Source organism: Symphodus melops (genome assembly GCF_947650265.1).
Source record: "Symphodus melops genome assembly, chromosome: 14".
In the NCBI taxonomy this organism is placed as follows: Eukaryota; Metazoa; Chordata; class Actinopteri; order Labriformes; family Labridae; genus Symphodus; species Symphodus melops.
Genome location: NC_136704.1, coordinates 4,273,201 through 4,300,683, shown reverse-complemented (window position 1 = coordinate 4,300,683; position 27,483 = coordinate 4,273,201). Strand labels below are relative to the sequence as shown.

Genomic DNA, 27,483 nt, shown 5'->3' with positions numbered 1-27,483 from the left:
TCAACATGGGAGAGACATAATGTCGTTTATAACACAGTGAGTGAACCACAAACAGCACCCTGAGGCTCGACGGTTTAGGCAACAGTGTTGGACTGAGTCTTAGCACATGGGATCTGACGTATCATGGATCATTAAACTGTGGACTGTAGAGAACTGAAGGCTAAACACTCATTGTTTCCCATTCTCTCCTTCTCAGATAAAGCATGGTGGACCACCAGTGCTTGGCTTAGACCCCTTCTAGTGAACTTTTAGAAGAGGTTGATAAATGCAGCATGCAGTCTTTGATGTGGCTAATGGTCGGTGCAGAAGGCTTCAACTGAGATCTCCTATTCATATACAGCAGTGTTCCCCAAACTCCGGCCCTGGAGCCAGATACGGCCCAACTCCACATTTATTCGTCCCTCAGAAAATTCCCCAAAAATGTAAATATATGTTTTTATCATAGGCCTATAGAGGAATGACTTTTAAAATAAAGTGTTTCTTAACTGTGAACTTTTTTATTTAAATGAACTTAAATAGTAACTTTCTCACACACACTGAATGTGACATTTGACGTGATGTTCAATGTTATTTTCTTTGACTTACAGACTGGCCCCTCATCAGAGAAAGGTCGAGACATGTGGTTTGGGGAGCCCGTACAGGTTTTAGCTCCCTCGCTCCGGTTATTGGCAGTACGTACAACAGCAGGTTGATAAAAGCAGTGCAGACGATCAGAGAAACACAAAAACAAGGGCTGTGTACGGAGCGGCTTCATGTAGTACGTTCTGAAATCACAACAACATCAGCTCATTGTGTAGTTCACTGGGCTGAGTCCTTTAGGTGGAGATACAGTAACATGACAGATTTCAGTTTTTTCTATCAGTTTTGATCAAATTCCCTCCACATTTAGTCTTCAGTATTGTTTAAAATAAGATCTGAACTTTTTATCATCAATCCAAAAATGTCTCCTATCTGTGAAGTGTCAGGTCATGTAACTTTGAGTCTTAATACTTCCTCTCTGGCTCGCTTACTTGAGCTCTTTCGTCCAGATGAAGTGTCTCCTGCTTCCTGTGTTGTGGTGCAGGAGTTTATTGTACACTGCTGTGAGTGCAGGGGAAGATTTCAGTGAGCCACACACTCTTCAGTGGTGTCTTCCTGATCCTGCTCTATCTGGCTTTCCAGATGAGCGCCGTTATTTACGAAGCGATGCCTTTCCACGCCTGTTTGATTTCTCACAGGTCTGCTGCATTTGCTTTGCTCACTTACCCTCAGCCGATAAAGTTTCCCTTGTTTCCGCTGTACGATGAATAGAAGTGTGGGATAGCTGTGTGTGTGTGTGTGTGTGGGGGGGGGGGGGGGCTGCAGGTGAGGTTATGTTGGCTCATGCACAAAGCAGGATGTTCAGCAGCTTAGGGAAAAAGTGTTGGGTTGTAAACACCCAGAGTCACACACAGTCAGTGAGTCATTCTCTGTCAATCGTTGGCTCACCTACACACAATCACATACATGTGTGAGTATGGCTGATATCCATTTCCATGGCTACAGGTCGCTGACACACACTCACAGCACAGGATCTGACTGACACACACGTGCGTGCGGCTGTTCTGCCATTTCACAGGTAGGCTCTAAAATCTTGTTCTCTTGCAGGGCTCCATGGCATAAAGCCCGTCCCCACATTCAGCCAGTCCCTGCGGAGGAGCTACCGAGGAGCTACTCTGACGCCCCGCTGCCATTTTCCACAGCCTGAGGGGAACCAGGAAGCCGCCGGCAGGAGCCATGCCTGCCCTGGCCACTGGAGCCGGCCACGAGCCAGGTACGGACCCCTCGGCCAAAAACACAACCTGAAATACAAAACCAGTAAAATACAACTCGTAAAATCAGAGTCTTCCAGAAAATATTACAGAAGCATTTGTGTTCACATGTTACCGTCCATAATCAATCTATGTGTTTGTTTGTTTTTTACACTCTGTGTCCATGATAAAGGCAGATAACAAGGATAATAACAAAACCACCAGGATAAGAAATGTGTCTGGTGGTCTTATAGCCTGCATCAGGTTTTCTGCTCTTGACATTGGCACTTTATCACCAAACAGAATTTTAATTGACAGAGAGGATTTCAGGCTTCCTGCTGCAGCAAACATCAAACTTCCACTGGACCGTTTAGATCGTTAAAGTATTCATCTTTAAGCCTCATGATAAGCTCCTTTTAAAGTCTCTTATTTGTTTTAGTTCAGCCACAGGTGAGCCGTATGAAATGTTCTAGATGTTTCCCAATATCTCAATCAGACAACCTGAGGTCAGGACATGAAGGGATTTTGACTTCTTCTTTGGTTTGTCTGCATCTTTACTGGCATTTCCTCAAACTCCATGTTCAACATGGCAGACCAGCTATGAGCACGCAGGCTAACAGGCTTCTAAACACCAGCAGCAGCATTGGGGCGAGTAGAGGGAGGTAAAGCAGAGGGACGCATCAACAGGGACTCACCTCTGGAGGGGACATCCAAACATTAATGAAGGAGAAGAAGAGACAGACGTGTGATAGGTGTATTTAAAGTTTCCACACATTAAAGTCCTCAGTGACGAGGCAGCTTCTGTTGACTGGGACGTACCTTCTTAAACGTCAGATGATTAAAACGGGGAAAAAAAGAGTTTTTTCAAACAGTTTTCACCCCGCTAAGAGAAAATCATTCTGTCAATCATAATTATTAATTCAGTTATTTAGAGTCAGGAAGAGAAAAAAAATCTAAAATCTTTGTTCCCTCTACTCTTCACGGAGTGTGTGTGTGTGTGTGTGTGTGTGTGTGTGTGTGTGTGTGTGTGTGTGTGTGTGTGTGTGTGTGTGTGTGTGTGTGTGTGTGTGTGTGTGTGTGTGTGTGTGTGTGTGTGTGTGTGTGTGTGTGTGTGTGTGTGTGTGTGTGTGTGTGTGTGTGTGTGTGTGTGTGTGTGTGTGTGTGTGTGTGTGTGTGTGTGTGTGTGTGTGTGTGTGTGTGTGTGTGTGTGTTTGTCTCTCTAAGTGTGTGTGTCTCAGAGCACGTGTGTGTGTGATTGTCTTTGAGTGTGTTGATCTCTCTAAGTGTGTGTGTGTGTGTGTGTGTGTGTGTGTGTGTGTGTGTCTCAGAGCACATGTGTGTCTCTGAGTGTGTTGGTCTCTCCGAGTGTGTGTGTGTGTGTGTGTGTGTGTGTGTGTGTGTGTGTGTGTGGATAAGAGTGTGAGGAGCACGTCAATCTTGTCAACACCGAGACAGCTGCCAGAAATCCCCACCTCTCCCCTCATGAACACTATCCTCCTCTCTGACTGACTTAATGGCCACTACATCATCACACACACACACACACACACACACACACACACACACACACACACACACACCAGAGGGCTTGACCCAGCTCGAGCAGGATAGCAAAAGGACAAAAGGAGGACAGACATTAAGTCCTGCTCTAATGGATAAAGAGTGTGTGCAATTCTGCGTCCAGACTTTTAACAGAGTTACCGTAGCGCGCGTCATGCTGGAAATTCGTGCAGACAAAGTAGAAAGCCAGACCGTCAATTACGATTAGAGTCATTTTGGGCAATTACCGGCGAGGGCTCACGTTTCCAAATAAAACACGTAAAGATTCCTCCGGCCCATCTCCTCTGCTTCCCAAGTGATGGTCCCGTGAAGCCGTGTGTGCAGGTGAAACATGATGAACATCATGGACCAGCGTCAGCTCACTGATCTGCAGGCCCGCTGAAATCACAAAAATCTGTGCACTTCCTGGCAACGGGTCCGCCCGGCGCTCGACCAAAGTTACACTTTACCGTTTCTTCGAGGGACGGGGCTCAGTCAGGATGACGGAAAGTCTATTTTGCATGCTACAATAGAGAAAGCATTCAGCTGCGTCTGCTCTTGTTTGGACGAGTCAGTCGATTAAATTACAACTTTTTATTTTCAGTGTGAAAATAACAGAACCAGCCCCCCCGAAACTACATGAAGGAATGATTGACGAGTCTCCCCCCCCGATTATTTCTGTTCCCTGTTTGGACTAAGCTGTGCTGCTTTTTAATTCTGTTTTAATTAAAGCTGACTCGTTGATCATTTTGAAGGCGGGGAAGTATTCACAGATGACCAGCATCATTTAGTGTGCATACGCCGACACATGCCTATTACCGTTGCTCCTGTTCCTTTCTGACTTTTAATCCCCCTGGGATTAATAAAGTATTTCTGATTCTGATTTCATTTAGTCCTTTAACTTTGAAATCTTTAAGACGTACTCTTTGTATTCTTTCAAAATAAAAGCTTGTGTGTTGAATCATATGAGTTGATTTAGTCCCATCAGCATCCTCAGCTCATTTAAACTCATTGTAAATAATAAAGAGTGAGGCGTCTTCCTGCTCTTTTGTGTGGTGTCTTCATTGATTGAAGGACTTCAGCCTTATACCTCATTTGTTGTCAACATGCCGTTCATGCAGCCAAAGTCTTTGGAAATGTGCACAATTACAAGAACCCTTTCGATAAACCTTAATTTGATCCATCACCTACTCATTCTGCAGAATCTGTTAGAAAAAGTGTATTTAATATCATCAAACCAAACCTACAGTGTTATTTTCAATGGGTCTCATTCTTAAGTCCTACTTACAGCATTTTAAAGAAGACTCTGGGATCCCCCCGTGTTTCCGTATGTGAGATTTGTTCTTAGATCAGAATTTACAAAAACTCAAAAGTGCTCTCACAAACGCACTCAGACAAAATGACAGCTGTGTAGTATTATAATTATTTGGCGACATTAGTGATGTTCAGTGCGTCCCATGTGTCTCTTTTCGTGTGTCTTTTTAAACACTGCTGAATCAAACAGCAGGACTGAGGACGTGTCTGCTCCGTTAGAGTCCTGCAGCCCGTCTTTCAGCCCTCGGATGAGCATCTCCACAACCTTCTGTTTATCTACCAGCATGTGTTTCTGTGTTTCTTCTGGGTGCTTCACTCACGCCCTTTTATGGGCATCAGTGGGCGGTTACTCATCGGGAACAATAGGCATGCACTTTAATCATATGAACACGAGGAGATAAACACAGAGCTGCGAACAGCCTGAACTCTTCAACGACCGGAGGCTCTTCTTCAAGAACACCTCGAGTAGGTATGAGTGAGTGAGGCCTGTCGTGTTAAAGATGCAGAGTGGTACAGGGCTTTCTGGGGTGACGTGGTGGAGCGAGCGGGTCCACGCACACGTGTAGGTTTCAGTCCACAATACAAGAAAAACCCCTCTCAGTAATTCTGCAGATCTGGCATGTAGGCAGCGACACCTCAGCAGAGCCGCATAAATCCTCCCTGACAAACAACATCTACTACAGACTCATTACAATATCCTGCCAGTATCCTGCCATGTGCACGCGCTTCAACACCAGACTCACCACACGCACACACACACACACACACACACACACACACACACACACACACACACACCATGAAGAACTGTGCTTGTTCTTCTGAAATATTGAGGAAAATATTATCATTAGCATAAATAATCTTTAGTAGCAGCTCTTATATTTCATCAGCAGATCTGGAGAGTGTGCGAGTGTGGAGGAGGTGTCTTATTAAAATGTTCATTATTGGAGTGTTTGGAGAGCAAATACGAGAGCAGATAAATGCAGGGCACATGTAAGATCATACCATGTCTCTCTCTCTCTCTCTCGCTCTCTCTCTCGCCACCTCTGCCCAAACAAACAACAGGCTCTGTGTGAATTAGATTCTAATAAATGAAACCAAAAGAAAGTGAGAAAATAAACTTAAAAAACAATAAAAAGCTGGAAAACTGGTCTTAAAATATGACCGTGGGGAACGTTGGAGCGGCCGACCGAGTGATTGGGTTACTGTGGACTTATTTCACTGTGTGACTGTTCGGTTTTTAATAAATGCTTTGGAAGCAGATTCATGTCAGGGTTTTAGTTGATGATACTGGCAGCTGCAGGGCTCTGAGTGTTTGAAACATTTTGTCCGAGGTTGTCCAAGAAATACCCCCATCCTTCAACATCTAGAAAAAAAACCTGCCCCACGTTGAGGAGGCAGAGACTTTTTGTTGGCTCCTTTTACCTGGTACACACAAACGCATTAATTCATAATCCAGCGAGATGTCCGAGGAGGAGTTTAAATTCTGCAAACACCTCACAGGCCTGATAATGTGGAGACCGTATCAACAGAGACGTGCGCGCAATAAGTCAAAGCTCCGATTAACCCGGAGCTCTCTGTTGGAGGGGCGGAGTTCTGCAGCTGCTCTCCAGCTCCTCTCTCTCGCTCGCTCTCTCTCTCTCTCTCTCTCTCTCTCTCCTCCAGACCACTGCTGGTTAGTCATTTCTCCTCCTGTTCAGCTGTTTTGTTGTGGGCTCGGTCGGGGATAGATAACTGTTACGCCTCCGCGCACTTTGGCTCGACTCGTCTCAGTTTATTTCAGCTCCCACTCGGGGATCTTCAGACAGACAAACCCAGCCCACTCCCTCTGTCTGTTCCTCACTATTTATCTCCCCGCTGAACTCCACAAGCAGCAAGGTCGAGTTTCCACATTTTTTTACACTGTGGATGTCTGTGTGTTGCTGCGTTTGTATCGTGGGCTAACAGAAATCTATACATACGCCTCCAGCATCACAGGATGTCCAGTGAACCTCAAAGACGAACCGCCGCCCCCTCGCTATACGGAGACTCATAAACGTGGACAGGGACACAAAAACACCGATGTAGATGATGGATATGATGATTTCATCATATTGTCTTGGTTTCTCCTCAGGTCACAGAGATGAAACAATTAATGCATTCGCAGCAAGACGTTTAAAGAGTGAGAATATACCAAAATATTCACTTTCAGCTTTATTTGAATTAACATTGACTCACACTCGGTTTTAGTCGTCACCTTTCAAGGGATGGTCACGTCATTGAAGATTCACCGAGGAGGTTAGTGGGTCGGGAGTTGGAACTTTAGGTCTGAAATGAACGCTTACATTATTTTATCACAACTGCATGCTGCGTTGTTCTTTTAATGCTGTGATCCAGTTACCTCTGAACTGAGAACTCAAGTATTGTTAGCTAACACCAAACACAAACACACTATGTGATAACATGACAACATGTCCACAGAGAGAACTGTCAGTGGGATTGACTTAATCACACTCTAAGAGGAACAAGCGGCTAATAAAGACTATAGTTACAGCTTTAGCGTAGGGTTGATGCAGGTGGCAGCCATGTTGGATTCTAACTTGGGCAATTACATTTTTTTTCTGACAAGTTAATTCGACTTCGGTGAGCGTGAATGAAAGTTCCCATCCCTGAAGATATTATTCATTAGATACTGAGATGTAAGGTTTGTCGTCTCGTGTTTCGCAGCTTTACGTCTCATTCTTGCATAAAATCAAATCAAATAAGGCCTCTCTCTGTGTCAGTCCTCAAGTCAGCTGTTCATGTAAGTCTGTCAGACAATCTAAACTAGCATGAGACAGATTAGCCTTTTTTAATTTAGCCATGTATCCAGAGTGTACGCATCATGGTAACAGATGACAACACAAACACACAAACACACAAACGCCTGCTTTGTCAACATAATGCACATTGTCTATGAAAGGGGAGACAACAGCCTGATGTGTGACAGTGCAGTTGCACTCAGAGACCATCAGTTGGCGCCAACGCGCACCAAACCCAAAACCTACATTTGCTTTAAGATCATCTACATTACTGCCTGATTGAACCTTTTTTATGATTTCTTTTAATGCCTACGATCTGTTGTTTGTATTGTAGTTTGCGTTTATCTTGCCATTCTTAACAATAATACGTGTTGAACGTATTATTTTCAAACGAAAATATTCAGCAGAACAGTTCCAGTCTTTTAGGCAACAAAGTTCAGTCATGTTTGTCTCTCGCTCTCCGCTGACAACGTGTGTAGGAACATTTCTTTGTCTTGGACCCAGTTGAATAATAAAGTGCACAATCACTTGGAAAGAATTTAACAGTCATAGCGGCTCACTGTTTGCAGATTGGGAGCTTTCTCTCTTTTTTTTTTTTTCTATTTTCTTGTCGTTATTTTCCCCAAGATTTGTTTGGTTTATGTAGTTTTCAGGTGAGAAGCTTTCTCGATCGCTCTAAAAGGTTTCTGCTGAACTCAGAGACACACGACATCTGGTGTGAGCCATTCAGAGGTCAGTGAAACCTCCCGGTGAGAGAGTGGGTGTTTGCTTCTTGTAGCCCCATTTCCTCCCCACTGCTGCAGTTATGTGATTGCAGGTTAGTGTTAGTGGGGAAAAAACAAAACGATTTAGAGCTGGAGATATCAGAGCAAACAGCAGACCTTGAAACTCTCTTTGATACTCTGATACATTTCTACTTGTTTTAAATGAATTCATACAAATTCATACAAAAAATGTGAAAAAAAACTAAGAAAAACAAATAATTTTGATTCTGATTTGAGTAAATGTTAAAATTGATTTTATTTAAATGAAAAACATGTAAAATTCTAACAATCCCGAATAGTGTTAAGTCTCCAGAGTCCTCACTGAGGTCCAGCCATTTTGCATGTCTCTATATTGTTGTACAACTTTAATGTCTGTACTATAATTCAAATGGATTTTTTTGTATGGCTCCTGTTCTTTCATTTTCTTGACTATGTTCTCCTCTAAAGGTACCAAAGGGCACGAGGCACTTTCTCATCAATTGATTTTTCAGAAAGGCATTGATCTGTTCTGCAGATGAACTATCAAAATTAACAATATAAATTTATATTCAGCTAAAAAATCTAAAGATATCCAGAAATTCACAGTTTAAAAATGTTGACATTTAAAGAAGCTCTCCACAGCTGCTTAGAAATCAGAAATAAAAACAAAAAACACCTTAAGCATGAAAGCAGATAAGAACATTTTAAAATGCATTGAAGCATATTAAACACATAAAACAAATAAAAGACAGAAATAACGAGGGGCCTGATTTTTTTTAATCAAGTGCATGACACTAAATCTTCATCAAAAGAAATAAATAATAATAAATCAAATAATGGCTTTATTTATCTGCTTCACATATAGTTTATTTAATGTGTGACCTTCTTGATTCAGTGATTAATCAATCTGTGATCTGAATCTGAAATTGGTCGGCTTTAAACGAGTCCCCTGCCCAGAGCTGTAACTGGATTAACTGTGTGGTGACAAGCCCCCCGTGCACTTTAACACTCACAGCTTGGTGCCCCTTAAACCATGCATCTGTAACCCCACCATGATCCTGACACACACACACACACACACACACACACACACACACACACACACACACACACACACACACACACACACACACACACACACACTCTCCAACAGGCACTTCTAAAGACCCCGGTGCCCTTTTATGAACCTTATTAAAGTTAACTGTGTTATTGTAAACCGTACCTGCGTGTCCTATCAAGGTTTACGGCCCCCGCACTGCGCTTTAAGATAAGGGTGGTTCAGTCATGCACAGCTGCAGAGGAGGCGGGCGACACTCGCATGAGAGACTACACATGGAAATCTTTCGAAAAGGGACAACTCTTTTACCAGATACGCTAATAACTTACTGGCTACAAGCGTGCATGTTTGTGCAGGAGTGATGCATGAGCGATTCCAGCTTTCTTTTTTCTCTCCCATCTTGAACCCTCCCTGTTGGAGAAGGTGATGTCTCCATAATGATACCGAGTAATGACATGCAGATATCCCTCTATAATTTCTTGTCATTATCGCTTCCATGTTCTCCTTTTGCAAATATAGAAAAACAAATGGCTTAATATGAACCACTCGATAAGAGTGTGATCATTGATTTCCTCTGGCGAGCGTAAGAGTTATTTTTTTTTTATTCTGATTTCAAGAATCAGGAGCATCTGGCCTTGGCAGGTTTAAACTTTTGTTGGGGGGTTTGCGTGGTTGTTGTTCCTCTGGGAGCTTCCAGCCATTTGTCGTGGTCCCGGGTGAATAGCCAGCACCGTGCCGCAATGATACAGTACTGAAACACAAGGATTTGTTGCCACTGGACGAGCTCCCTCTTTCCACTTACATCAGAACAAAAATTTCCACATCATTTTACCGAAAAAAAAGTGAAAAGGCATTTAAGAGAAGCAGATGCAAAAGAAAGAAACCCGGGGAGTGCGACTGAGAGGGAGGAATGATGACTTTAATTTGTTTGAATAAGAAGAATTCTTTGACTTGTTGTCGTGGTAGGATGACATCCTCTGCGCTTACCTTCCAAAACACACAGGGAACTAAAGTGGTCGTCGGCAGACGGGGCATGCTCACTGTTCCACTGTTTTCAGGTGTGTTTGACTTCAAACCCTGAGAGTCTCAACAAACATGAGACGAGCTCATCTGTCATTTTCTACGTGGAATGTGAACTCATGTTGTACCAATATTACTATGACAAGATGCTCGAAGGCTTTCTGACACAACATATGAAGACTACAGCTCTGTGTTATGTGCCAAGAGAATAATTAACAATTCAGTCTTAGCAAACTCCAAATAAGCTCCATAGATAAACTGTCCCAGGCTTTGTTTTTATACATACTTATATGATTTTATTTTATTGAGTGAGTAAGGGTCTGAGTGCATCAATGCATCCAGAGTGTCAACATAATTTATTTTATTAATTTATTGAAAACAAACACCTCTACAGTGTTTATTTGGGTAACTTGGGTGTCTACTGACCCACAACTTGTGAAATAAATCCATCCAGTCCTTTGTTGTAGTCTGCAGAAGTCTGACAACAGAGAAAAATGCTCTATTTCTAATGTGCTCTCCTTGTGATGTCACAGTGGGACTCTGTTTAAAAAAAAATTAATAATCCCCTCCCCTCCCCCGGTATCTCCACCCATGGACTCCACCTCCAGCCTAGAACAGGTCCGACATTTATATTCTCACTAGTGAAGGAGGGATGTCTACTGTGAAAACTCAGGGGGGGGGTCATTACATTTAAAGAGACACACACACTTAAACGGAGCGTTCAGAGAGAGCTGGTTTCTACAGGGTCACAAACCTCCTCTGCTGCTTGATTCATGTTATATTTGGACCAAAACACAGAAACAGATGTTTCATTTAGACTACAGGGGGACTGTTTGAAAAGGGGGATAATATGTCCTCTTTTATAATATCTCAAATGTTTTTTTTTTGTTTTCTTTTATTTCTAATGTGGTACTTTGAAACATTTTATATGGCATATCGGTAAACTGAAAACAGAGATACTAGTCTGTGAGGGGTCCATGTTAGCAGATATTGTCAGCCAACCTCTATGCCACCAGCCTGTGGGAGCCTGCATTTATAAGACTAAAAAAAGTAGAAGATGTAAGAGTAAATTTAAATTACAAAGTCCAGCTGCTATAAATGCATGAGCAGATTAAAACTTGTAGGTGGTATTGGCTTGTCTGCCTCTCATATTTCTGGCGGTCCTGGTAGAAATAAGCTGCTGGCCATGGCTTTGGACAGAAACATGCAGGACTGTTCCAGAAAGTTGCTGCTGTACCATTGCCACAATAAACAGAGGTGGCAGTTCATTTGGATCTGGCGGGCTTGTTGTGGCTTCTGTGTTTTGTCTATCATGTGAGAGTTGATCTAAGATTAGTCGAATTAAAATAGGCCAAACAGCGGCCTTTCATCGCCGCCTTGGCCACCGCCAAACTTGGCCTTCCCGCAGACTTCAGGCCCTCCCCCCAGCATACAATAAAGTCTAAACCGACATCGTCCTTTGTTCTCTATCCTTCACAGCTCGTCCATCTCTCTTTGTTTCAATTGTTTCTTCATCTGTCCTTAGATGATTTATTTGGGACTTCTCTTCTGAAGTAAAGTTGATTCTGAGTTAACTCTTTTTTGCAAGCCGCTTCAGAGCAAGCAGCCTCTTGCTCTGGTGCAGGTGCTTCCACTCAAGCCTTACTTGAATCTGCTGTGTGATTGTTAAATCTGTTGTAGCAGAAAGCACTACCAGCTCTTCAGGTTGCTGACCCATACTTCAGACTATATGCCTTCAATTATGCTGATTAGATGTGTACTTTTGTCCTGAGCTCTGTTTTCAGAGTGCTGACAGCCCTTTCAAGTGTCAATGTGTGTCGAAGCGTAGAGCAGGATGGGTGAGGCACTTCCGACCAATATTTGATGGCATGTTGAAAATAAGATGAAATAAAGTAAATCCATTCTGAAAAGCTTGGCTTGTGCCGCCTTGAAATCCAACTTTGATAAGATCCTGCTGCCTGCTTCGTTTTTTGCTCCCCCTTGAATGTGGCATGATCTCAGCAAAGGCCTCATATTCTGCAAAGGCCCTCGAATGACACGCAGCCAGAGTTCAGCCTGTGGTAGTGAAACAGTCGATATATGATCTGAGGGACGGTTGATTGCACCTGGACCGATCCACTGTACTTGCTGAAGTCATTTTCCATGCCGTGGAGCCCTTACTAACATCTTGCAAAGCCACTCACTCTCCCTTTTTTTCCCCCCCCTCCATCTGAATGATGGAGTCACTCAGAGACCGTGACACGGAAATGTTCTTGAAGATGATATTGAAGGGCTCAGTCCTCTGACCTTTTTTAATGTGGAGAAGTGGTTTCGGTCTTTGGAACTGGTAATGGGAGGCTTGTGGGCTTGAATGGAGCGCAGACTGCTGCTGTTATGTTCATAGGCCAGCCTTAAATATTATCCCTCCCCATGGTCTATCACTGTTATTTCCCTTGTAGAACACTGCTGGATTAATTGTAAGTTATGTTGAAAGATTGCACATCTGCTCAGCTAATACGTGGCCTCAGCCTCTACTGTATAATTTTATGTCTGGTAGATGATGCTGCACCAGTCAAATAGTCACTTTGTCCAGACAGTGTTACCTTAATTGAAGTCCACCAAACCTTTCATTGAAATGTTTTTTTAATGCCGGAGCACATTCATGATCTCATTCAAGCATACTATTGTTACGCTATAAAATGTCAAATGTGTTTGTCTGATTTCTATTCAGAATATCTCATTACACTTTATTTAAGACACCTTCACCGAAAAAACTCTGGTTATGTTACGTTAAAGAACGCTGCGTAAGCTAGCGCTAGCTTCTGCTGACAGTCGCCGTTCTGTTGCTGCTTTGATAAAAACAACATGTAAATTATATTGAGTTGCATCATTTTCTCTTTCTCAGGCCATTCGTATTGATTCAACATGGAGTTCTTTTGTTTTCATGGGGCGGAGGGGTTGAGTGTAGCAAACACAACCCCTCCAATGGGCCATGATACTCCGCGAGCCTCGACGTCATCTTGAGTCATTGATTTGATCGAGAGCCCCCTTGTGGTGGATTTTAATACTGAATGTTAAAGCAAACTCACTATAATTTTGTGAGTTTTAGAGTTTTTTTCTGTGCAAAAAAAGGCTTTTTTTTTTTTAAATAAAGATTGGCAATGACAAGTATGTCTCTGTTTGGCTGTGCACCTGCCCAGTTCCCTTTTAGACACCATGGGACCATGAACGCAACACTGATTACTTTAACTTTGAAATCCTCCAATAGCTGACTCTCTGATGAACAACCAGCATACATACTGGATCCAGTCTGACAGAAAGAGCTGCAAGCATCATAGCCTTTGAATGGTACAAAAACATTTTAAAAAAGCGTATTTGTTACCACTGCGAGGAAAAAAAACCCTGATGTGTCTGGAAGATAAAAGTGTTAAAAGCCCTTTTTAAAAACATTTATTCTGTTTTCTTGCTTCTGTCACAGGTTTTGTACTGACTGAGGTCCAAACACACTTTTTCATTAATTAAATCGGATTGGTTGAAAAATGTCTGAAGGAGTTGGTGATGCGTCCTGAGGCTCGACCAGTTGAGAACCGCTGTTTGACACGATGTAACTTCCTGTGTCAGGACTCTGTGAACCTATCATCACACTATGGGGAGCATAATGGGCATCTGGTCAGTCGATGTAGATAATCAAGGCCTTCTGCAGTATTGTTATAACTTGGTGAAAGTTGCATTTCAGAAAGGGGTCAGACACTGCGAGACAACCGAGCCGCAGCTGAAGGCAGCAGTGGGCTGATGACAGATTATGTCCTGTTATGTGTTGGCTGTGAACAGGGGACCCTAAACACTTCTCCTCCTGTTTAGCATCCCTCTTTCTTCCCACTGTCTGTCTACAGTTTCTTTGTTGGACAGAGTGTGTTTACGTTAATTTTTGTTGCTATTGCAGAAGTCCATCAGTCTTGTGTCCTTCATGCTTTTTCTTCCTCGGCTTCTGTCTGCACAGTCGTGTTCATCAGATGTTGTTTGTGTCGCTAAAATGCATCACAGATGTTATGTCAGTTATTGCTTCATTACATTTTTAGGACGCTCCATCAAAGTTGCAACCCAAACTACACTTCATTATGTTTATAAAAAATCTTTGCGAGCTGCTGTTTCTTTTAGTTGCACCAAATGTAAAAACTGATTTGTAGGTGTAACAACAAAACTTGACAAAGTTTAAAAGCTGCTCTTTAGTGTCATCCATGTTTGTTACTGGGAGTCAAATAATCCATAGAGGGTCTCTCATCTCTAAAGCAAATGGACTTAGTGATTAAGACCTGTTAGAAAAGCTTTTTTGAGCTCCCTCAAACGTTGACTAAAAACAGTGACTCTGAAGGCTGATTGATTATTTTTTGGACTTCACAGTGAACTAACCTCGCTGTGCTTTTGGGTTTACACTTCCCCCCTCTCTGGTTTGCAGAGTGAGGAGGTAAATCAAGCCCTGAGTGGCTCAGTCCACACAGTCTGCAGCTGCTACTCTTGCAGCCACCCAAGTCTGCCCCTTTTTTCCTGTTCATGGCTCTGTAGCATGTTCACAAGGTAGTGTCTGCAACACCGACCTGCTTAGAAAGCTCCCACATGTAGTCGCAGTTCTCTTCCTCCAGCAGCCTCACACACACCGTGCTCTCTTTGCTCCCTGAAGAACACATAAGTGAGGTCAATAACTCATTCAGCACCTGGGAGAGAGTGCAGGCGGGAGGAAATTGAGTTGAAACCCAGCGTTCATTTCCTGTCCTCGAACAAGTTCATTTTGGAGCAGCCGGAGAGACCGTTTGTCTTTCTGTATGTGCTCTGGTTACAAGATGTAAATGGGGTCCCTCAGCATCCAACATGTAAAGTTCTGCACAGACTGATAAATTGCTCTCCCAGCAGCCCATGTGGTCCGCAAGTAAACAGTGTTGAAATTACACTGTACCACGGCGAGGGTCATATTTTACGACCATGCAAACTCTATGTTGTCAGATTGACCCCTGTAATTTCCCCGTCTTGTGCTGAAACAGAAAAACCCAGAGGTCGTTGACCTTTGTGACTAGCAATTTAATGCAGATCATGTTTAATGCATTTCATTGTCTGGTTTTTTTTTTTTTTTGAGTGTTTTACATAAAAGTCATCCATGAAAAACACTGTTATTTTCTATAACCGCAGTGGAGGTGTGGGCGTGGGACGGGAAGTGCTGTTTGGCAGTTTAAGTGGTCACTTCCTCCGTATTGGAAGCGTTTGGAGGCCCTGGCCTCTCGGATTTCTCTGAAGACTGTGTCGGCTTTCTGCACAACATCATGATGGTCTCGTGGACCTCTGGATTGGGCAAGTCCACAACTGGCCACAACAGAACCTAGTGGTCTACAACGAGAAACACTGCCAGGTCCGCAGAACACAGCGGCCGCATGAGAGGGTCCGGAAAAGTCCGTCCAAAACAAATCGCATGAAGCCAGGCAAGCCCTGCGAGACACAAGTCGATCCACCCTTCAGTGGTGAAGGTTTGGCTCAAGCTTTTCTCCTTTCTTCTTCGTCTTCTCCCCTCTCTCATTTTGTCTCTTACTGTCTAAGCTGACATGGTTTCTGATGTTACACATCCAACCATGTGTCCGTGCATCTGGCCCGAGGACATATTCCTCTTTTTATAGTGTCCACACAGTGAGTTCACTACCACTGCGGTTGCTTTTTGGCTCATTTCCTCTCTCTCTCTCTCGGCCCTCCGCTTCTGCTCTACACTTGTCCACCCGTACTTTCTTGTATTTAATTTCAGCTTTGCAGAGTCTTTGTTTAGCTCCTGACTCGTCCGCAGCTCTTTATGTTGTTGTTTGAAAGCTGGGATTTTCTCCGGTTCACAAGGTTCATCCTGACACAGTGACCCAAGAAGGCAAACGCAGTGGCTGCTTCACTTTTATCTTTTTTCCCCATTATGTCATTATTCCTGGTCACTTACTGGAGTTTGATGTGTTTTCCATCACACGGCCTGTTTAGGTTTCCCAGCGTGCATAGAAAAAGAGTTGTTGTCAAAAGGAATAAAGAATTGAATCATTGAGAGTGCAGACAGGAGGGGAGACTTCGCACCTGGGGAGAATAATGCACTGGGACTCGCTCTCCCCCTCGCTCCCTTCATCTCCTCCTACCAGCATCTCAGCGCTGCCAATACTGATGACATTACCATATCGCTCTTCTTCCCCCCGCCCCTCATACACCCCTCACCTCATCCCATGTCTCTTTAAATCTTTATTTATATATATTATGTGAGATGTTCTGTCGGGGGTTCCAAGTTGTAAATGGCCGAGCACTTTGCAGGCTTGTGTTTGCTAAAAAAAAAAAAGGGTACAACCTCTGTGGTGATGGGGAGTGCAGAAGCAGGCGTTGGGGGGGGGGGGTCATAATGAGCGAGAGTATAACTTCAGGGGGCGCTGTAAAGACGGGTGCACATGTGTTTTGTGTAAAACTGGAGATGTTCTGATATCATTTCTTTGTGAAAGGAGAATTTGCACCCATCAGATAAAGTGGGATCGTCCATGGCTGAGATGTGATTTCTATCATTGCTCGTCAGCGTGGCTCCAATTTAACACTTTGTAGAACAAGAAGGCAACACAACTTATAATTAGTACTTTTTTTGATCGTCTAGCCGACAATTAGTCGGAACCAAAACAAGCTAATCATTCAGAGATCGTGATTCTGTGTCGGGATGTTAGAGACTAAACGACCACTTACAAATATTTAAATTCAGACTAGTCCAAAGGATCAAGCGGGATTATCGCCTCTAACGGTGAGCAATGTCAAATTGGTGTGTTCAGTGTGGCGAATATTAGCAATGATGGCGTGCTCTAGTTGGCTGGTTATGTGTGACACATGCAACAAACTGCGAAGCCGCACTGCTCCCTTTGAGACGCCAGATCTACGCTCCTTCTTCTCTGAACCCAAACATTTTTTTGTTTTTGACTCAATGCACTCAAGACTCGATGATTTTAGTATTTGCTTTTTGTAAACATTCTGAATAAAAAAAACCCCCCCAATGATTTACTAAATTAACAATTATATTGTAAATGTGTAAATTAACATAAACAAAATGAATCTAACTGAGAGGTAACAAACAAACCTGAACAATCAAAGAAAACAATCAACAAACAAAAACTGGAGAAACAAGGTGGAGTCCCCCGCACATCTCCTTACAGAAAACAAACTGAATGCGAGCTCTGAAACGAAGGGAAGCGTGGCGTGGCCGGATGGGAGAGGAGACCGATGGGTCCTGAAATCAGCGTGGGGATGGACACACCTATTTACACACATACATCCAACACAACAGCATATAATCTAAAGAAAACACAAACACAGTAAAACGCCAGTCTTAACACAGTGTGATACCCAATCCCACATTTAACCTCAATCTGAAACACTGTGTAAAACTCTCTTGTTCACAGGCTTCTTCGCTCCTTTGTTCGACTTCTTTCTTTACCACAGAACCTCTGTAGCTGCAGTGAGGTATGAGGTGCTAACCCTGCGCGCACTGTGTTGTGAGCTGGAGAACAGGGCGGGATATCACGTTGATGTATCCTGTGCCTCTGCTCGGAGATCTCTCAAACACCCCCCCCCCCCCCCCAAATCACCTCCGAATGAAAAGCAGAGGCTTCAGAGGTGCACACATCACACTCCATCCATCTGACTGCCCAGCAGCAGCAGCAGCAGCAGCAGAAGCAGCACATGACATGAGCTAAGCTAGTCCGCTGCCAAACGGCCTGCGCTGCCAGGACACACTTGCTCTAACCCAGTCAGGGAGCTGGCCAGTTCATCCAGTCAGTCATTTATCCAGCCAACAACGTCAACCGATGTTTTCAATCAATCATTTTCAGCTACGACTGACTCCGTCTGTGGAGCGTTTTTTTTTTCCTTCCTCCTTCCTCCTTCCTCTCTTTCCCTGCGTCCTCCGATGAAAGACGCTCTCACAGAGGTAGCCAAGCCACTCGAGTTTGTTTTGACGTTTCGATGGCTCTGCTGTGAATGTGTTTAGAGTTTCTTCACATGACCAGCGTTACATCAAAGCTTTCAAACACCGTGTGGTTGTGTTTGAGAAGCTTGAATCTGGGGGGGGTCCTTTCTCTCTGGTGCATTTGTAAAAAAGGGTCTTTGATGCAAGTAACCCGGTTTGAGTGCACAGTGCGTATGGGCCTGACCCTGGTGAAGTGGATCTCAGCCACAGACCAGAACAGAGAAACAAACAAGTATCTACTGCTATCAGCCGTGATCCAGGACTCTGTTGTGTTTGGAAAGAAACCCAGATCGCTCACTTGCTGGTTTTATGGCTCTCTCTCCCTCTGAGGGCTTCACCTCCGTCCCTGCTGAATCTCGAAACCATCGGCTCTGCACTTTGTTTGTCTGTAAATTACATTTGAAATATGCATTCTTAACGTCAGCCAGGTTTGTAATCCCTCGGAGGACATTTCTTTGAGCGTGTTTAATTCTTCAGGGATTGAGATTGAACCTGTTTGATGAGCTGTATACGGGCCACAGAGGCCTGCGTTAAAGCAGCACTACCCTCACCTTGTGAGCTCATGACATCAGATGGTTAAACAGCCAAAAACGTTCCTATCACTTACCTCAAATACAGATATTTCATGTAGAACAGTTCATCTCTGTTTTTCTCTAAAAGTCAAACAAATACTTGTCATGATTTAGTCTTGTTTAGTTCAGTCTTCCATCGTGTGCTGAGTAGGTTTCTGTCTTATTTGGTGTCCTTTTAGTTTTCAGTTAGTGTTGCTTGTTTCCCTGTGTGTTAACCCCTTCATGCCTATTGTTGCAAATTTGCATCAAACCGCTTCCGCTTCAAATGCAGCCAACACAGCGTCCGTATTCCTCCATGAATGAGGTACTCAAGCATAAAAAAAACTCTGAAGACTCATCATGGCCCACCAAAAACACCAGCTGAGCACGTAAATGGAAAAAGTCTCTATTTGGGCGGCAGGTTGTCTGTCGACTCTCCCAGAAGGTCGGGGGTTCGATCCTTTGCTTCGACTAACACTTTTCAGGTGTGATCTTCGATGAGACACTTAACCCAAAGCCGCTCTCACTGATTCTTAGGTGGTGTGATGACACAGAAACCTCTGCTCTCCGCGTGTGAACTTAAAAACATTCAGGCAAACAGAGCAGCTGAATTTAAACATCAAAAACTGGGCGTCGCCGGTAGCCTTGTATTTAATGTGTGTGCTTCGTGTTCAGGGGAGCTATAGTCCTCGCGGGCGACCCAGGCGTGAATTCATGACCTCATCAGTCATTTTTTTTATTTACCTCTCAGGAAATTGTTTGCAGACGATGGCGATGATTTGTGGATGGAAGTCATCCCGAGGCATGCGCACCATCTGTTTGGTTGGAAATTAAAAGAGGAAGTTGAACTCTCGAACGGATCAAAAGGTGTCATTTTAATTAGCTTGACAGGGAGTTTTTGGAGTTGTTTCTGATTAGGGGAACAGCAGTCAGTGTTCCTTAAACTGCAACAAACGCTGGGACAATAGCAGGAAGTAAAAGGGGCGGAGCCTCTGTGTTTCCTTTTCCTTCAAGAGACGAGTCGAACAGTGACGTTACAGTAGGTTTTCTGCCCAGGACTTTACGGTGTGTTTCTTTTGCTTTTGCATTCCTACTAGTGAAAGAAACAAAGACACAGAGAGATATGTTTTATTTTAAATACCATTATCAAGTATTTGCATGTCTCTTAACGCTGTCTGTGTTTGCTTCAACATCTAGTCCTGCACACATTCATCATCTCTTCTGTCTGCTCTTGAGTTATATGTGACTGTGCATGCTCATACTCATAACTCCCTCTGTTTCCTGTCTCTCGTCTGCAGGTCTGTACGAGCTGCTGGCCGCTCTGCCGTCCCAGCTGCAGCCGCATGTCAGCCGCCCCGAGGACAACACCTTCCTCCAGGACATGTTCGGGGAGAGAAGCCTGCAGTCGCTGGTCAAGGTGAAACAAACAAAGACTTTCTTCTTCTTTAAATACCTGAGATGTCACGTCTGGGACTTCAACGCATTTGTCAAAGAACAAGTTTATGCCAGTCCTGGTGTCTTTGTTCTTTGACTGTTCTGCAGCTTTAAATCCTGTTTGTAATTTAAGGAATGACTTTAATAATCCACTTTAACCTGCAGCCTCGCTCCAAAGTCTCCAGCTTCATTCACAGCAAGCAAAAGATCAGTGTTCCCACCTTTTCAGCCGCATCCTTCCTCTCAGGCTCTGAACCCCCATCCCTCTCCAATTCACATAAAACTCACACATATTCCTCCACACTCTTTAATCCGACCTCCTCCCTTTGCCGTCTCGTTCATACGTTACACAGTTTATTGTCATTCCGACGGTCTACCCACCCAGATCCTCTAACTCCCCCTCTGCCAGCGTGAATGGGCCTGCGGTGCCGGATACGGCCCGTCACTCCACATAGGTGCAGAGTTTAGGAGGAAGATGAGCGAAAACTTGATCTCTTTATACGCTCGCAGACAGACAGAGATAATGAAAGTAACACATTCAGCCTGTCTGACCGACAGTAAATGTATCTCCACTTGGGATTCTCTGCAAGCAGCCAGTCTTCTTCTTTATCTCCTGCTGTTGAATAGTCGGGTCACATAGCGTTTCTGGTGTCTCTGTTCATCAAGTATCAATATAAGCGCTCAGAACTGAGACAGTCAGCTCAGATTCAACCGCTTACTTTTTTCTATCCAGCACACACTTAAAACTTCTAGATCCGCCCTCATAAATATATTTTCTTTACCTTTAAACACACAACCTGTACCTGTCTGCAGGTCTAAAACATCTACTACTGTCTGCATCTTTCAAGGCAAACATCACCATTTTTCTGCTGATAACCAGCTAACCACATGAATGATCCTTGTAGGCGAGTAATGTAAAGTTGGTGGCAGCTTGTCTTGCAGCCCAAAGCACCATCAAAGAGGGTTAGAATAATGAAGATGGGACTATTTGTCGTCTGTTTCGTCTGAAGGATACAGAGGCGAGTTGGTAGACTGAAAAGGTATCTGTGTAGGACATGGGGTAAAAATGTGAAAATGGAGGATGACCAACAGCATCTGCTGCTTTAAGAACATTTTCTACATTGATGCAAAGTGTAGCTTTATATCTTCACAGTATATCAAACAAGTGCAAAAAATGGAAATTAAAGCTGCTTCACTGCGAGCACAATGATCGTTTTAGTCACCACCTTGACATACGCACTCGCATTCTGCTGCTCTCATACATACAAACACAACTTTATGTCCAAGTTTAGAGGCCTGGCAGTCTGAGAAGAATTCAGATTGTGCTGTTTGCATTCACACATGCAGCTCTCTTCGTAAAATTTGCAGACAATTCCTGGAGTTTTGTGTCAGTTTGAAAACACCTTCAAAGTACGAAGGCAGCGTCGCTGTGAAGCTTTGTAAGAGAAGCTTAAAAATAAGCTTGCTGCAGCTCAGCTCCCGGCCCCTGCTGACTGAATTATCTGTCAAAGAAAAGCTTAGCTTCCACTTTGTCAGAGATGTTGCTCTTGCATTGCTCTTTTGGCAACATAAGAGATTCATGGATCCAGTGACCAAAACTTGACTCAGGACCTTCTTGACTGATTTATCAAATCATCAGCGTTAAGAGAGCTGCCCTGAAATCTAACAGCCGCCTCACTTCTTTCTCTAGTTCTGAATGTAAAAATGCTGCAATAGTCAATTTACTAGAAAAACTTCCATAATTGTTAGAAATACATTCAACTGTTTCCTTTATATATTGCCTCCATCTTGAAGAAATGCCCAACAAAGTTTTCTCATATGCTGGCATGAAATATTTCCACATTTGGTGGTCTCTTTTTCTCTCCAGCCAGAGTCATTATGTCACCGAGACGAGTTAGATTGAAAAATCTGCATCATTTTCATCCCCTCCCTTTTCCGTGTAATCATGTTTGCTCAGAATCAAGGTTGTAATCTGCCAATGTAAGCTTGTAGAAGTGCCCGTGTTATGGCACACCTCAGACATTGAAGTTAAATCCTGATGTCGAGCCTTGAGGAAGCCAGACGAGTTTCACTTGATGCCTTGATTGTTATGGATGGCCAGAGAATAAGGCATCTTATACATGGATAATGAGGGGTAGGTCCGAGCTCTCAGTCTCGTCGGCCCCAAAGAAAACACAGCACAGTGTGGGGCAGAGAATATGATGCTAATGAAGGTGGCATTATGTTTCTGTGATATTTAGCCAGACCTTAGGGTGGAGCTCCAAGAATTCTCCTCGACCTCTAACTACACCCTGATTATAGCAACATATTTAAACGCAATCCAAAGTGGAGAAAGTGTTGGGGCTGTTAAGACCAAAGTGCTGCAGCATTTTGAGTGTTTTACATGAAGTGCAGGAACAGTAACACCACATTTCTCCAACAGTTTGTCCTTCGTCTTTCAACAAAGTCTGTGTTGTTCCTTTGCAGTCGCTCAGTTCAGTTCATGATGTAAAAAAGAATCTGAATGGAGGAAAGTTGGTGATACAGAAAGTGTTTGGTGAGATCGATAGGATAGAAAAAGGCACAGTGAACTTACAGGATCAGATAGACTCAGGATAAGTTCAGCATTGGACACAATGCTGGTTAAATGTTGTTTCTAATCCCTGAAGGAACTGTTGCTTTACTAACTGGCTTCTGCAATACTGACTGCCATGAAGCAATATCTGGAGGTTCACCAGATCAGTGGACACATGGCATCACGTAGCGCTGACAGGTTGAGCAATATTTTGAGTTAAAGTTGTATATAGTCAGTATATATGACCCTGGCACTCTGGTTGAACAGGCATATACACAAGGGCAGCGTGCAACCAGTATGCGCACCTTGACCTACCTGCAAAGAGAACTAAAAGCTGACATTGTTGGCACTGCTAAATCAGCAAGCCAATTTCACATTGTTTACGCTCAGATGTGTTTTGTGCTCCTCAGCTCTCGTCTGAGTTTACATTTAATCATAAAGGAAATCAGTCGTTAGGAACATCCCTAATCTGCATTCAGTAAATGCACTTAACTCCATGGTTGTTGGTATCATCTGTGAAGTCAAACTAGATCCTGCCTTCTCAGGTTTCTTGTTAATCTGTGAACAATGACAAACGAATGGACTAGAAGTCTTTGCCCCAGTTGATAGTTATCCAGAAATTTGTTGGCTACACTGAAATAATGGAGGTTCCCCTCAGGGACTAAATTGTCCTCAGACCATAGCAGACGGGCTGCGTGGATTAGTGGTGATGTATGGCTGGAAAAACAGGAAAATGTGTCTACAATACGAAGCCTAACAAATGCAAAAGCCGCAGCGAGGGAAGCAGATGTGTGTGTTAAGGCTTGAATGGTAAAACCATCTCCTTAAATGCCATCACAAAGTTTGAATTCCACTTTGTTCATGAGCCAGCGAGATACCAAGTGTCTCTCACTTTGGGGCCTGTGTCAGTGCAATTCACTTAGTATCACTGATGGTCGATTCTAATGTTACCCATTTCACCATTGCTACTGTAGCAGGATAAATTCCCCAAATATGTTGGACTTGCGGGTCCTGCTTGCCAACAAAGCCACAAAAATTATGAAATGCGTCATTGAAAGATCAAAGAGCCTCTTTATTTCCTCAACAAAATGAGCCTCTTCTATTTTTATTCTTCCTTTTTGTCTAATGGAGGGAAACTGAGCTGAGTTTAGAGTCTCTTATCGTTAGCACGGAGGCATAAATGAAAACCGCCCCCGTCCAGACAAGCAGAACTGTGTGTTTCCTCCGCTTTCTACTTGGTACTGAGATGTGAGCCAGCCTGTCAGCTACTGAGCCAAATGGACGGAGAGGCAGACTTTGAAACACTCAGAGGTTCAGAACAACCATCTCGCCTTACAGCGCTGAGACCCAACATTCAGGTGAACATGCCTAACATCAGTGGCACACCATTAATAAAAACCTTAATTGTCCCCATCGTCCAAAGCCCAGCCACCAAAACTCCACATATTCCACCATGACTAAACAGCAGAGAGAAAACACACACATCATGTTAATTTGACAGGCTCGGCGGCCCCGGTTGCTCATATGGAAACGCTTAAGCCTCACCTGGGTAATTATGGGACATCACTTACTGGTCAGTCTGTCTGCAGGGAGTGAGAGACAGCAGGGGAAGAAGTGTCAAAGATGGACAAGAAAGAAAAGACTGGAACTATATCGACTCAAGGTTTTTGTCTGTATCTCCTCCTCACCTGTCGAGGTCGGATGGTCGGAGCGACCCTTCAGGTTCCTCCTTATCCGGTTATATTAGAGATGAAACAAATATTTTCTAATATCATCTCTCAACAGGGTTTAGCGCTCTTGAGTGCACCGGATTCTAGCCAGCATATAATGAGAGCTATAATGAAGCAGACAGTTCTCCTCATTTCAATTAGAGGGAGTTTCTCAAGTGTGCTTTCTATAAATTCCTCCAAAACGTACTGTTCTAATGCCAACTCCACAAAAGCCACAGGAAATATAATGCAATATTCAATTTCCACCTGCCTCAGGTGGGGCTCTCCTTCTAGACCAAGTTTCTGTCAGCAGGCCTTTAGCCAGGCCCAGAGATCCGTCTTTTTGTGGTCAGTCAGTTTTCCTTTAAATTCTCCTCCTGTTAGTTGCTAATAGGCTTGGCGCACATATCGTTGTTACACAGCATTATTGATGTGGGCTTGCCAGTTTGTTCTTTAGTGCTTACACTGACGCTAGTACCCAAATGGAAAGTTTCAACTATTTTTTGATGAATGAGCTCACTTTCAGACAAACTGGACTGTATTCCTCGTGTACCAGACTTGGTATCCCATGAATAACTGGATCGAGATATAGGTAGCAATCCAAGTTTTATTACTGGCCCTGTTTTGTCCATCAACTCTGCTCCTCGAAGGAAGCCATAGACGTGGCCTTTGGACAGTTATCTTACCCTCTCCAAAGGAAGATCACAAAAAAAAGGGAAATTGTTCTAAACCTCTCACCCTCCTGCAATAGCTCTCAGTTAGTCACTGAATCCCCACATCCAGTACAGACGATAAAACTTGGCAGATCGTCTCCGGTTTAGCTCTCAGCTTGTAAACCTATACCACCTTAGAGATCCACTCGAACTGTCTGTGGTCAGCAGGTTCTGCTCGGGTACCCTCTGGGGTCTATATTTATTATTTTATTAGGGAACAAGATCTCTCCAGAGACATGAGAAACATGAGCAGGTTCCTTTGGAATGAGGCATCCATCATTTTAAAGAGATGACATCTCTATTCATCCAGCCTCCCAAGCTGAAGCAGGTCAACTACAGTATGTGCTGATTCTTAAATTCCTAATTAATGCCTATCGTGCCTTCTCAATTAAGGTGACTCGTTCAGTCTTAGGTTTCAGCAAGTCAACTTGCCATTTGTTGCCCGAACATTTTCTTTCAGACACAAGGTGTTTTAAAAATCTTCACTTGAATCCACAGTAACCCGGCTTCTTCGCAGTGTTAAACCCTGCACTCGGCTTCCTTCCAAATATTTTCATAGGAGTCCAACGGGTCCACGACAGTACGAAGTTGTAGAGATCATGTTCAACGTCAACAAACAGGCGTCTCTGTATTGAGCCAAAAGCGATGGACGAGTATCCTGATGAATGAAGCCAAAGGCAAGACAGAGACTGGGGAAAGGAGGAGGAAACTTAGTACAGCAGACAGGCTGCAGTCTGGTTTGTTGACTACTGAATAACCTTCAGAAGTCATTGATCATCTGTCATTAACCATTTTTATTGTACTTTGGGGACAGGGAAAATGAGACAGAATCAACTAGTCCCCATTCTATCAGTCAAATGTCTGTGTTGGCAATCAAGAAAATCTCTGGAGTGATCTCCAACAGTTACGCAAGGTCAGTGTGGTCTACCCCGATGTTGAATTATGAAGAAGATTTAAAGTGAAAGCAGAAGGCTTAAACACTCTGAAACACATTTTTATTGGAAATAGAGCATGGAGGAAATACACATAATGGTAGAAATTATTATTTATTGTCATCTGAATACTCGGAGCACTTTTTCACCGCAGGTCACACCTGCACATTGACACAGTGATGGTAGAGGCTGCTGTGTAAAAAGACCATCAGAAGTAACTCATTCAGAAGCAGCGGGACATGTTGCTGCAGGAGCTGGGGATCGAACCCTCGAACTTCCCGTTGAGAGACAGTGTTCACCTGGAGCTTTAGTCTTAACTAATACTTACAAACATTCAACCAATCAAATTGCATATTCAGATGAATTTTATTTATGCCAACAATCATTCACAATATGCACCCGAAGATGATGGCTGTCTTGTCTAGTAGGACCCCCATTTAAAGAAAAACCTTCTGCATGTTCTCATCAGCTCACTGTGGTTTGGTTTGAGCAGAAGCTTCAAAAAATGCAACTGGTGTTGAGTTGTAAGTCAACCAGAACTTCACACTTCTAAATGTAGGGTGACTTATTAAAACGTTATCTAATTGTATCTGCTGTAGTTAATTAGGAGGGGCAGGAGGTCAGTCCGGAGGGACCTGGGTTGGGAAACAGAGGGTCTCCAGTTCTTATATCCATGTAGGAGGCCTATAGACATCTATTTTCTGCCCTTCTTTTTGCCTTATCCCCGTAAAAACCAGTGACCATTTGGGAGAGATTTGAATAGGTTAGGGCTGAATAATAACCAGTGGATGATCACAGGGATGTAAGGGCTCGCCAAAGTGATCACTGCTTAGTCTTACAAAAACCACGTCCACTCACTTATATCCTGTCTCGTTCTTTTTTCGTTTTCTTGTAATGTGTTTTTTATAGTTACAGGCTACAATGCAAACAGAAACTTATGTTGGGCTTACAGGCAGCGTCTCATGATGATTGTTGTGTGCTGGCGTTACAGAATGAAGTGTGCCAGGGGCCTCTCTGTTCCCCTTCTCCAGGACCGTTAGGGGGAAACATATCCGCATATCTAAATGATGTGCCTGTCATGATTGTTGGCCCTCTGCCATGCTCTCTATCTCTCTTGTGCGTTGAATCTACCGCTGGTTCTTAATTAGCTGTCACATTTTCCAGGCTTTTTCCACCACAAAAGAGGGGCGAGCTCAGAGTCCAGAACAGTCTTTGTTTTGTTCATGGAAAGGCTCTTTGCTTGTGTGACTTCTCTTACAATGTAAGGACTTCAATATCTGAACATTTGTCACTATGTCATATAGTGTCATTAATCACTGCTATGATCTGAGGTTCCGGTCCAGGTTCACACGACTCTCTTTTAGTTTTAGTTCGCTAAATTGAC

General features: G+C 43.5%; 1 protein-coding gene across 2 annotated transcripts in view; it reads left to right on the top strand.

The window, feature by feature from the left end:
- Positions 1–27,483, top strand: part of mpp7a (MAGUK p55 scaffold protein 7a) — a 144,591-nt gene that overhangs the window by 33,112 nt on the left and 83,996 nt on the right. For both annotated transcript variants that reach the window (XM_079360677.1, XM_079360676.1), the window contains exons 2-3: positions 1,627–1,792; positions 20,056–20,174. In XM_079360677.1, coding sequence (XP_079216803.1) covers positions 1,756–1,792; positions 20,056–20,174 — 156 coding nt within the window. In that variant the 5' untranslated portion in view covers positions 1,627–1,755. The remainder of the gene's footprint in view (positions 1–1,626; positions 1,793–20,055; positions 20,175–27,483) is intronic.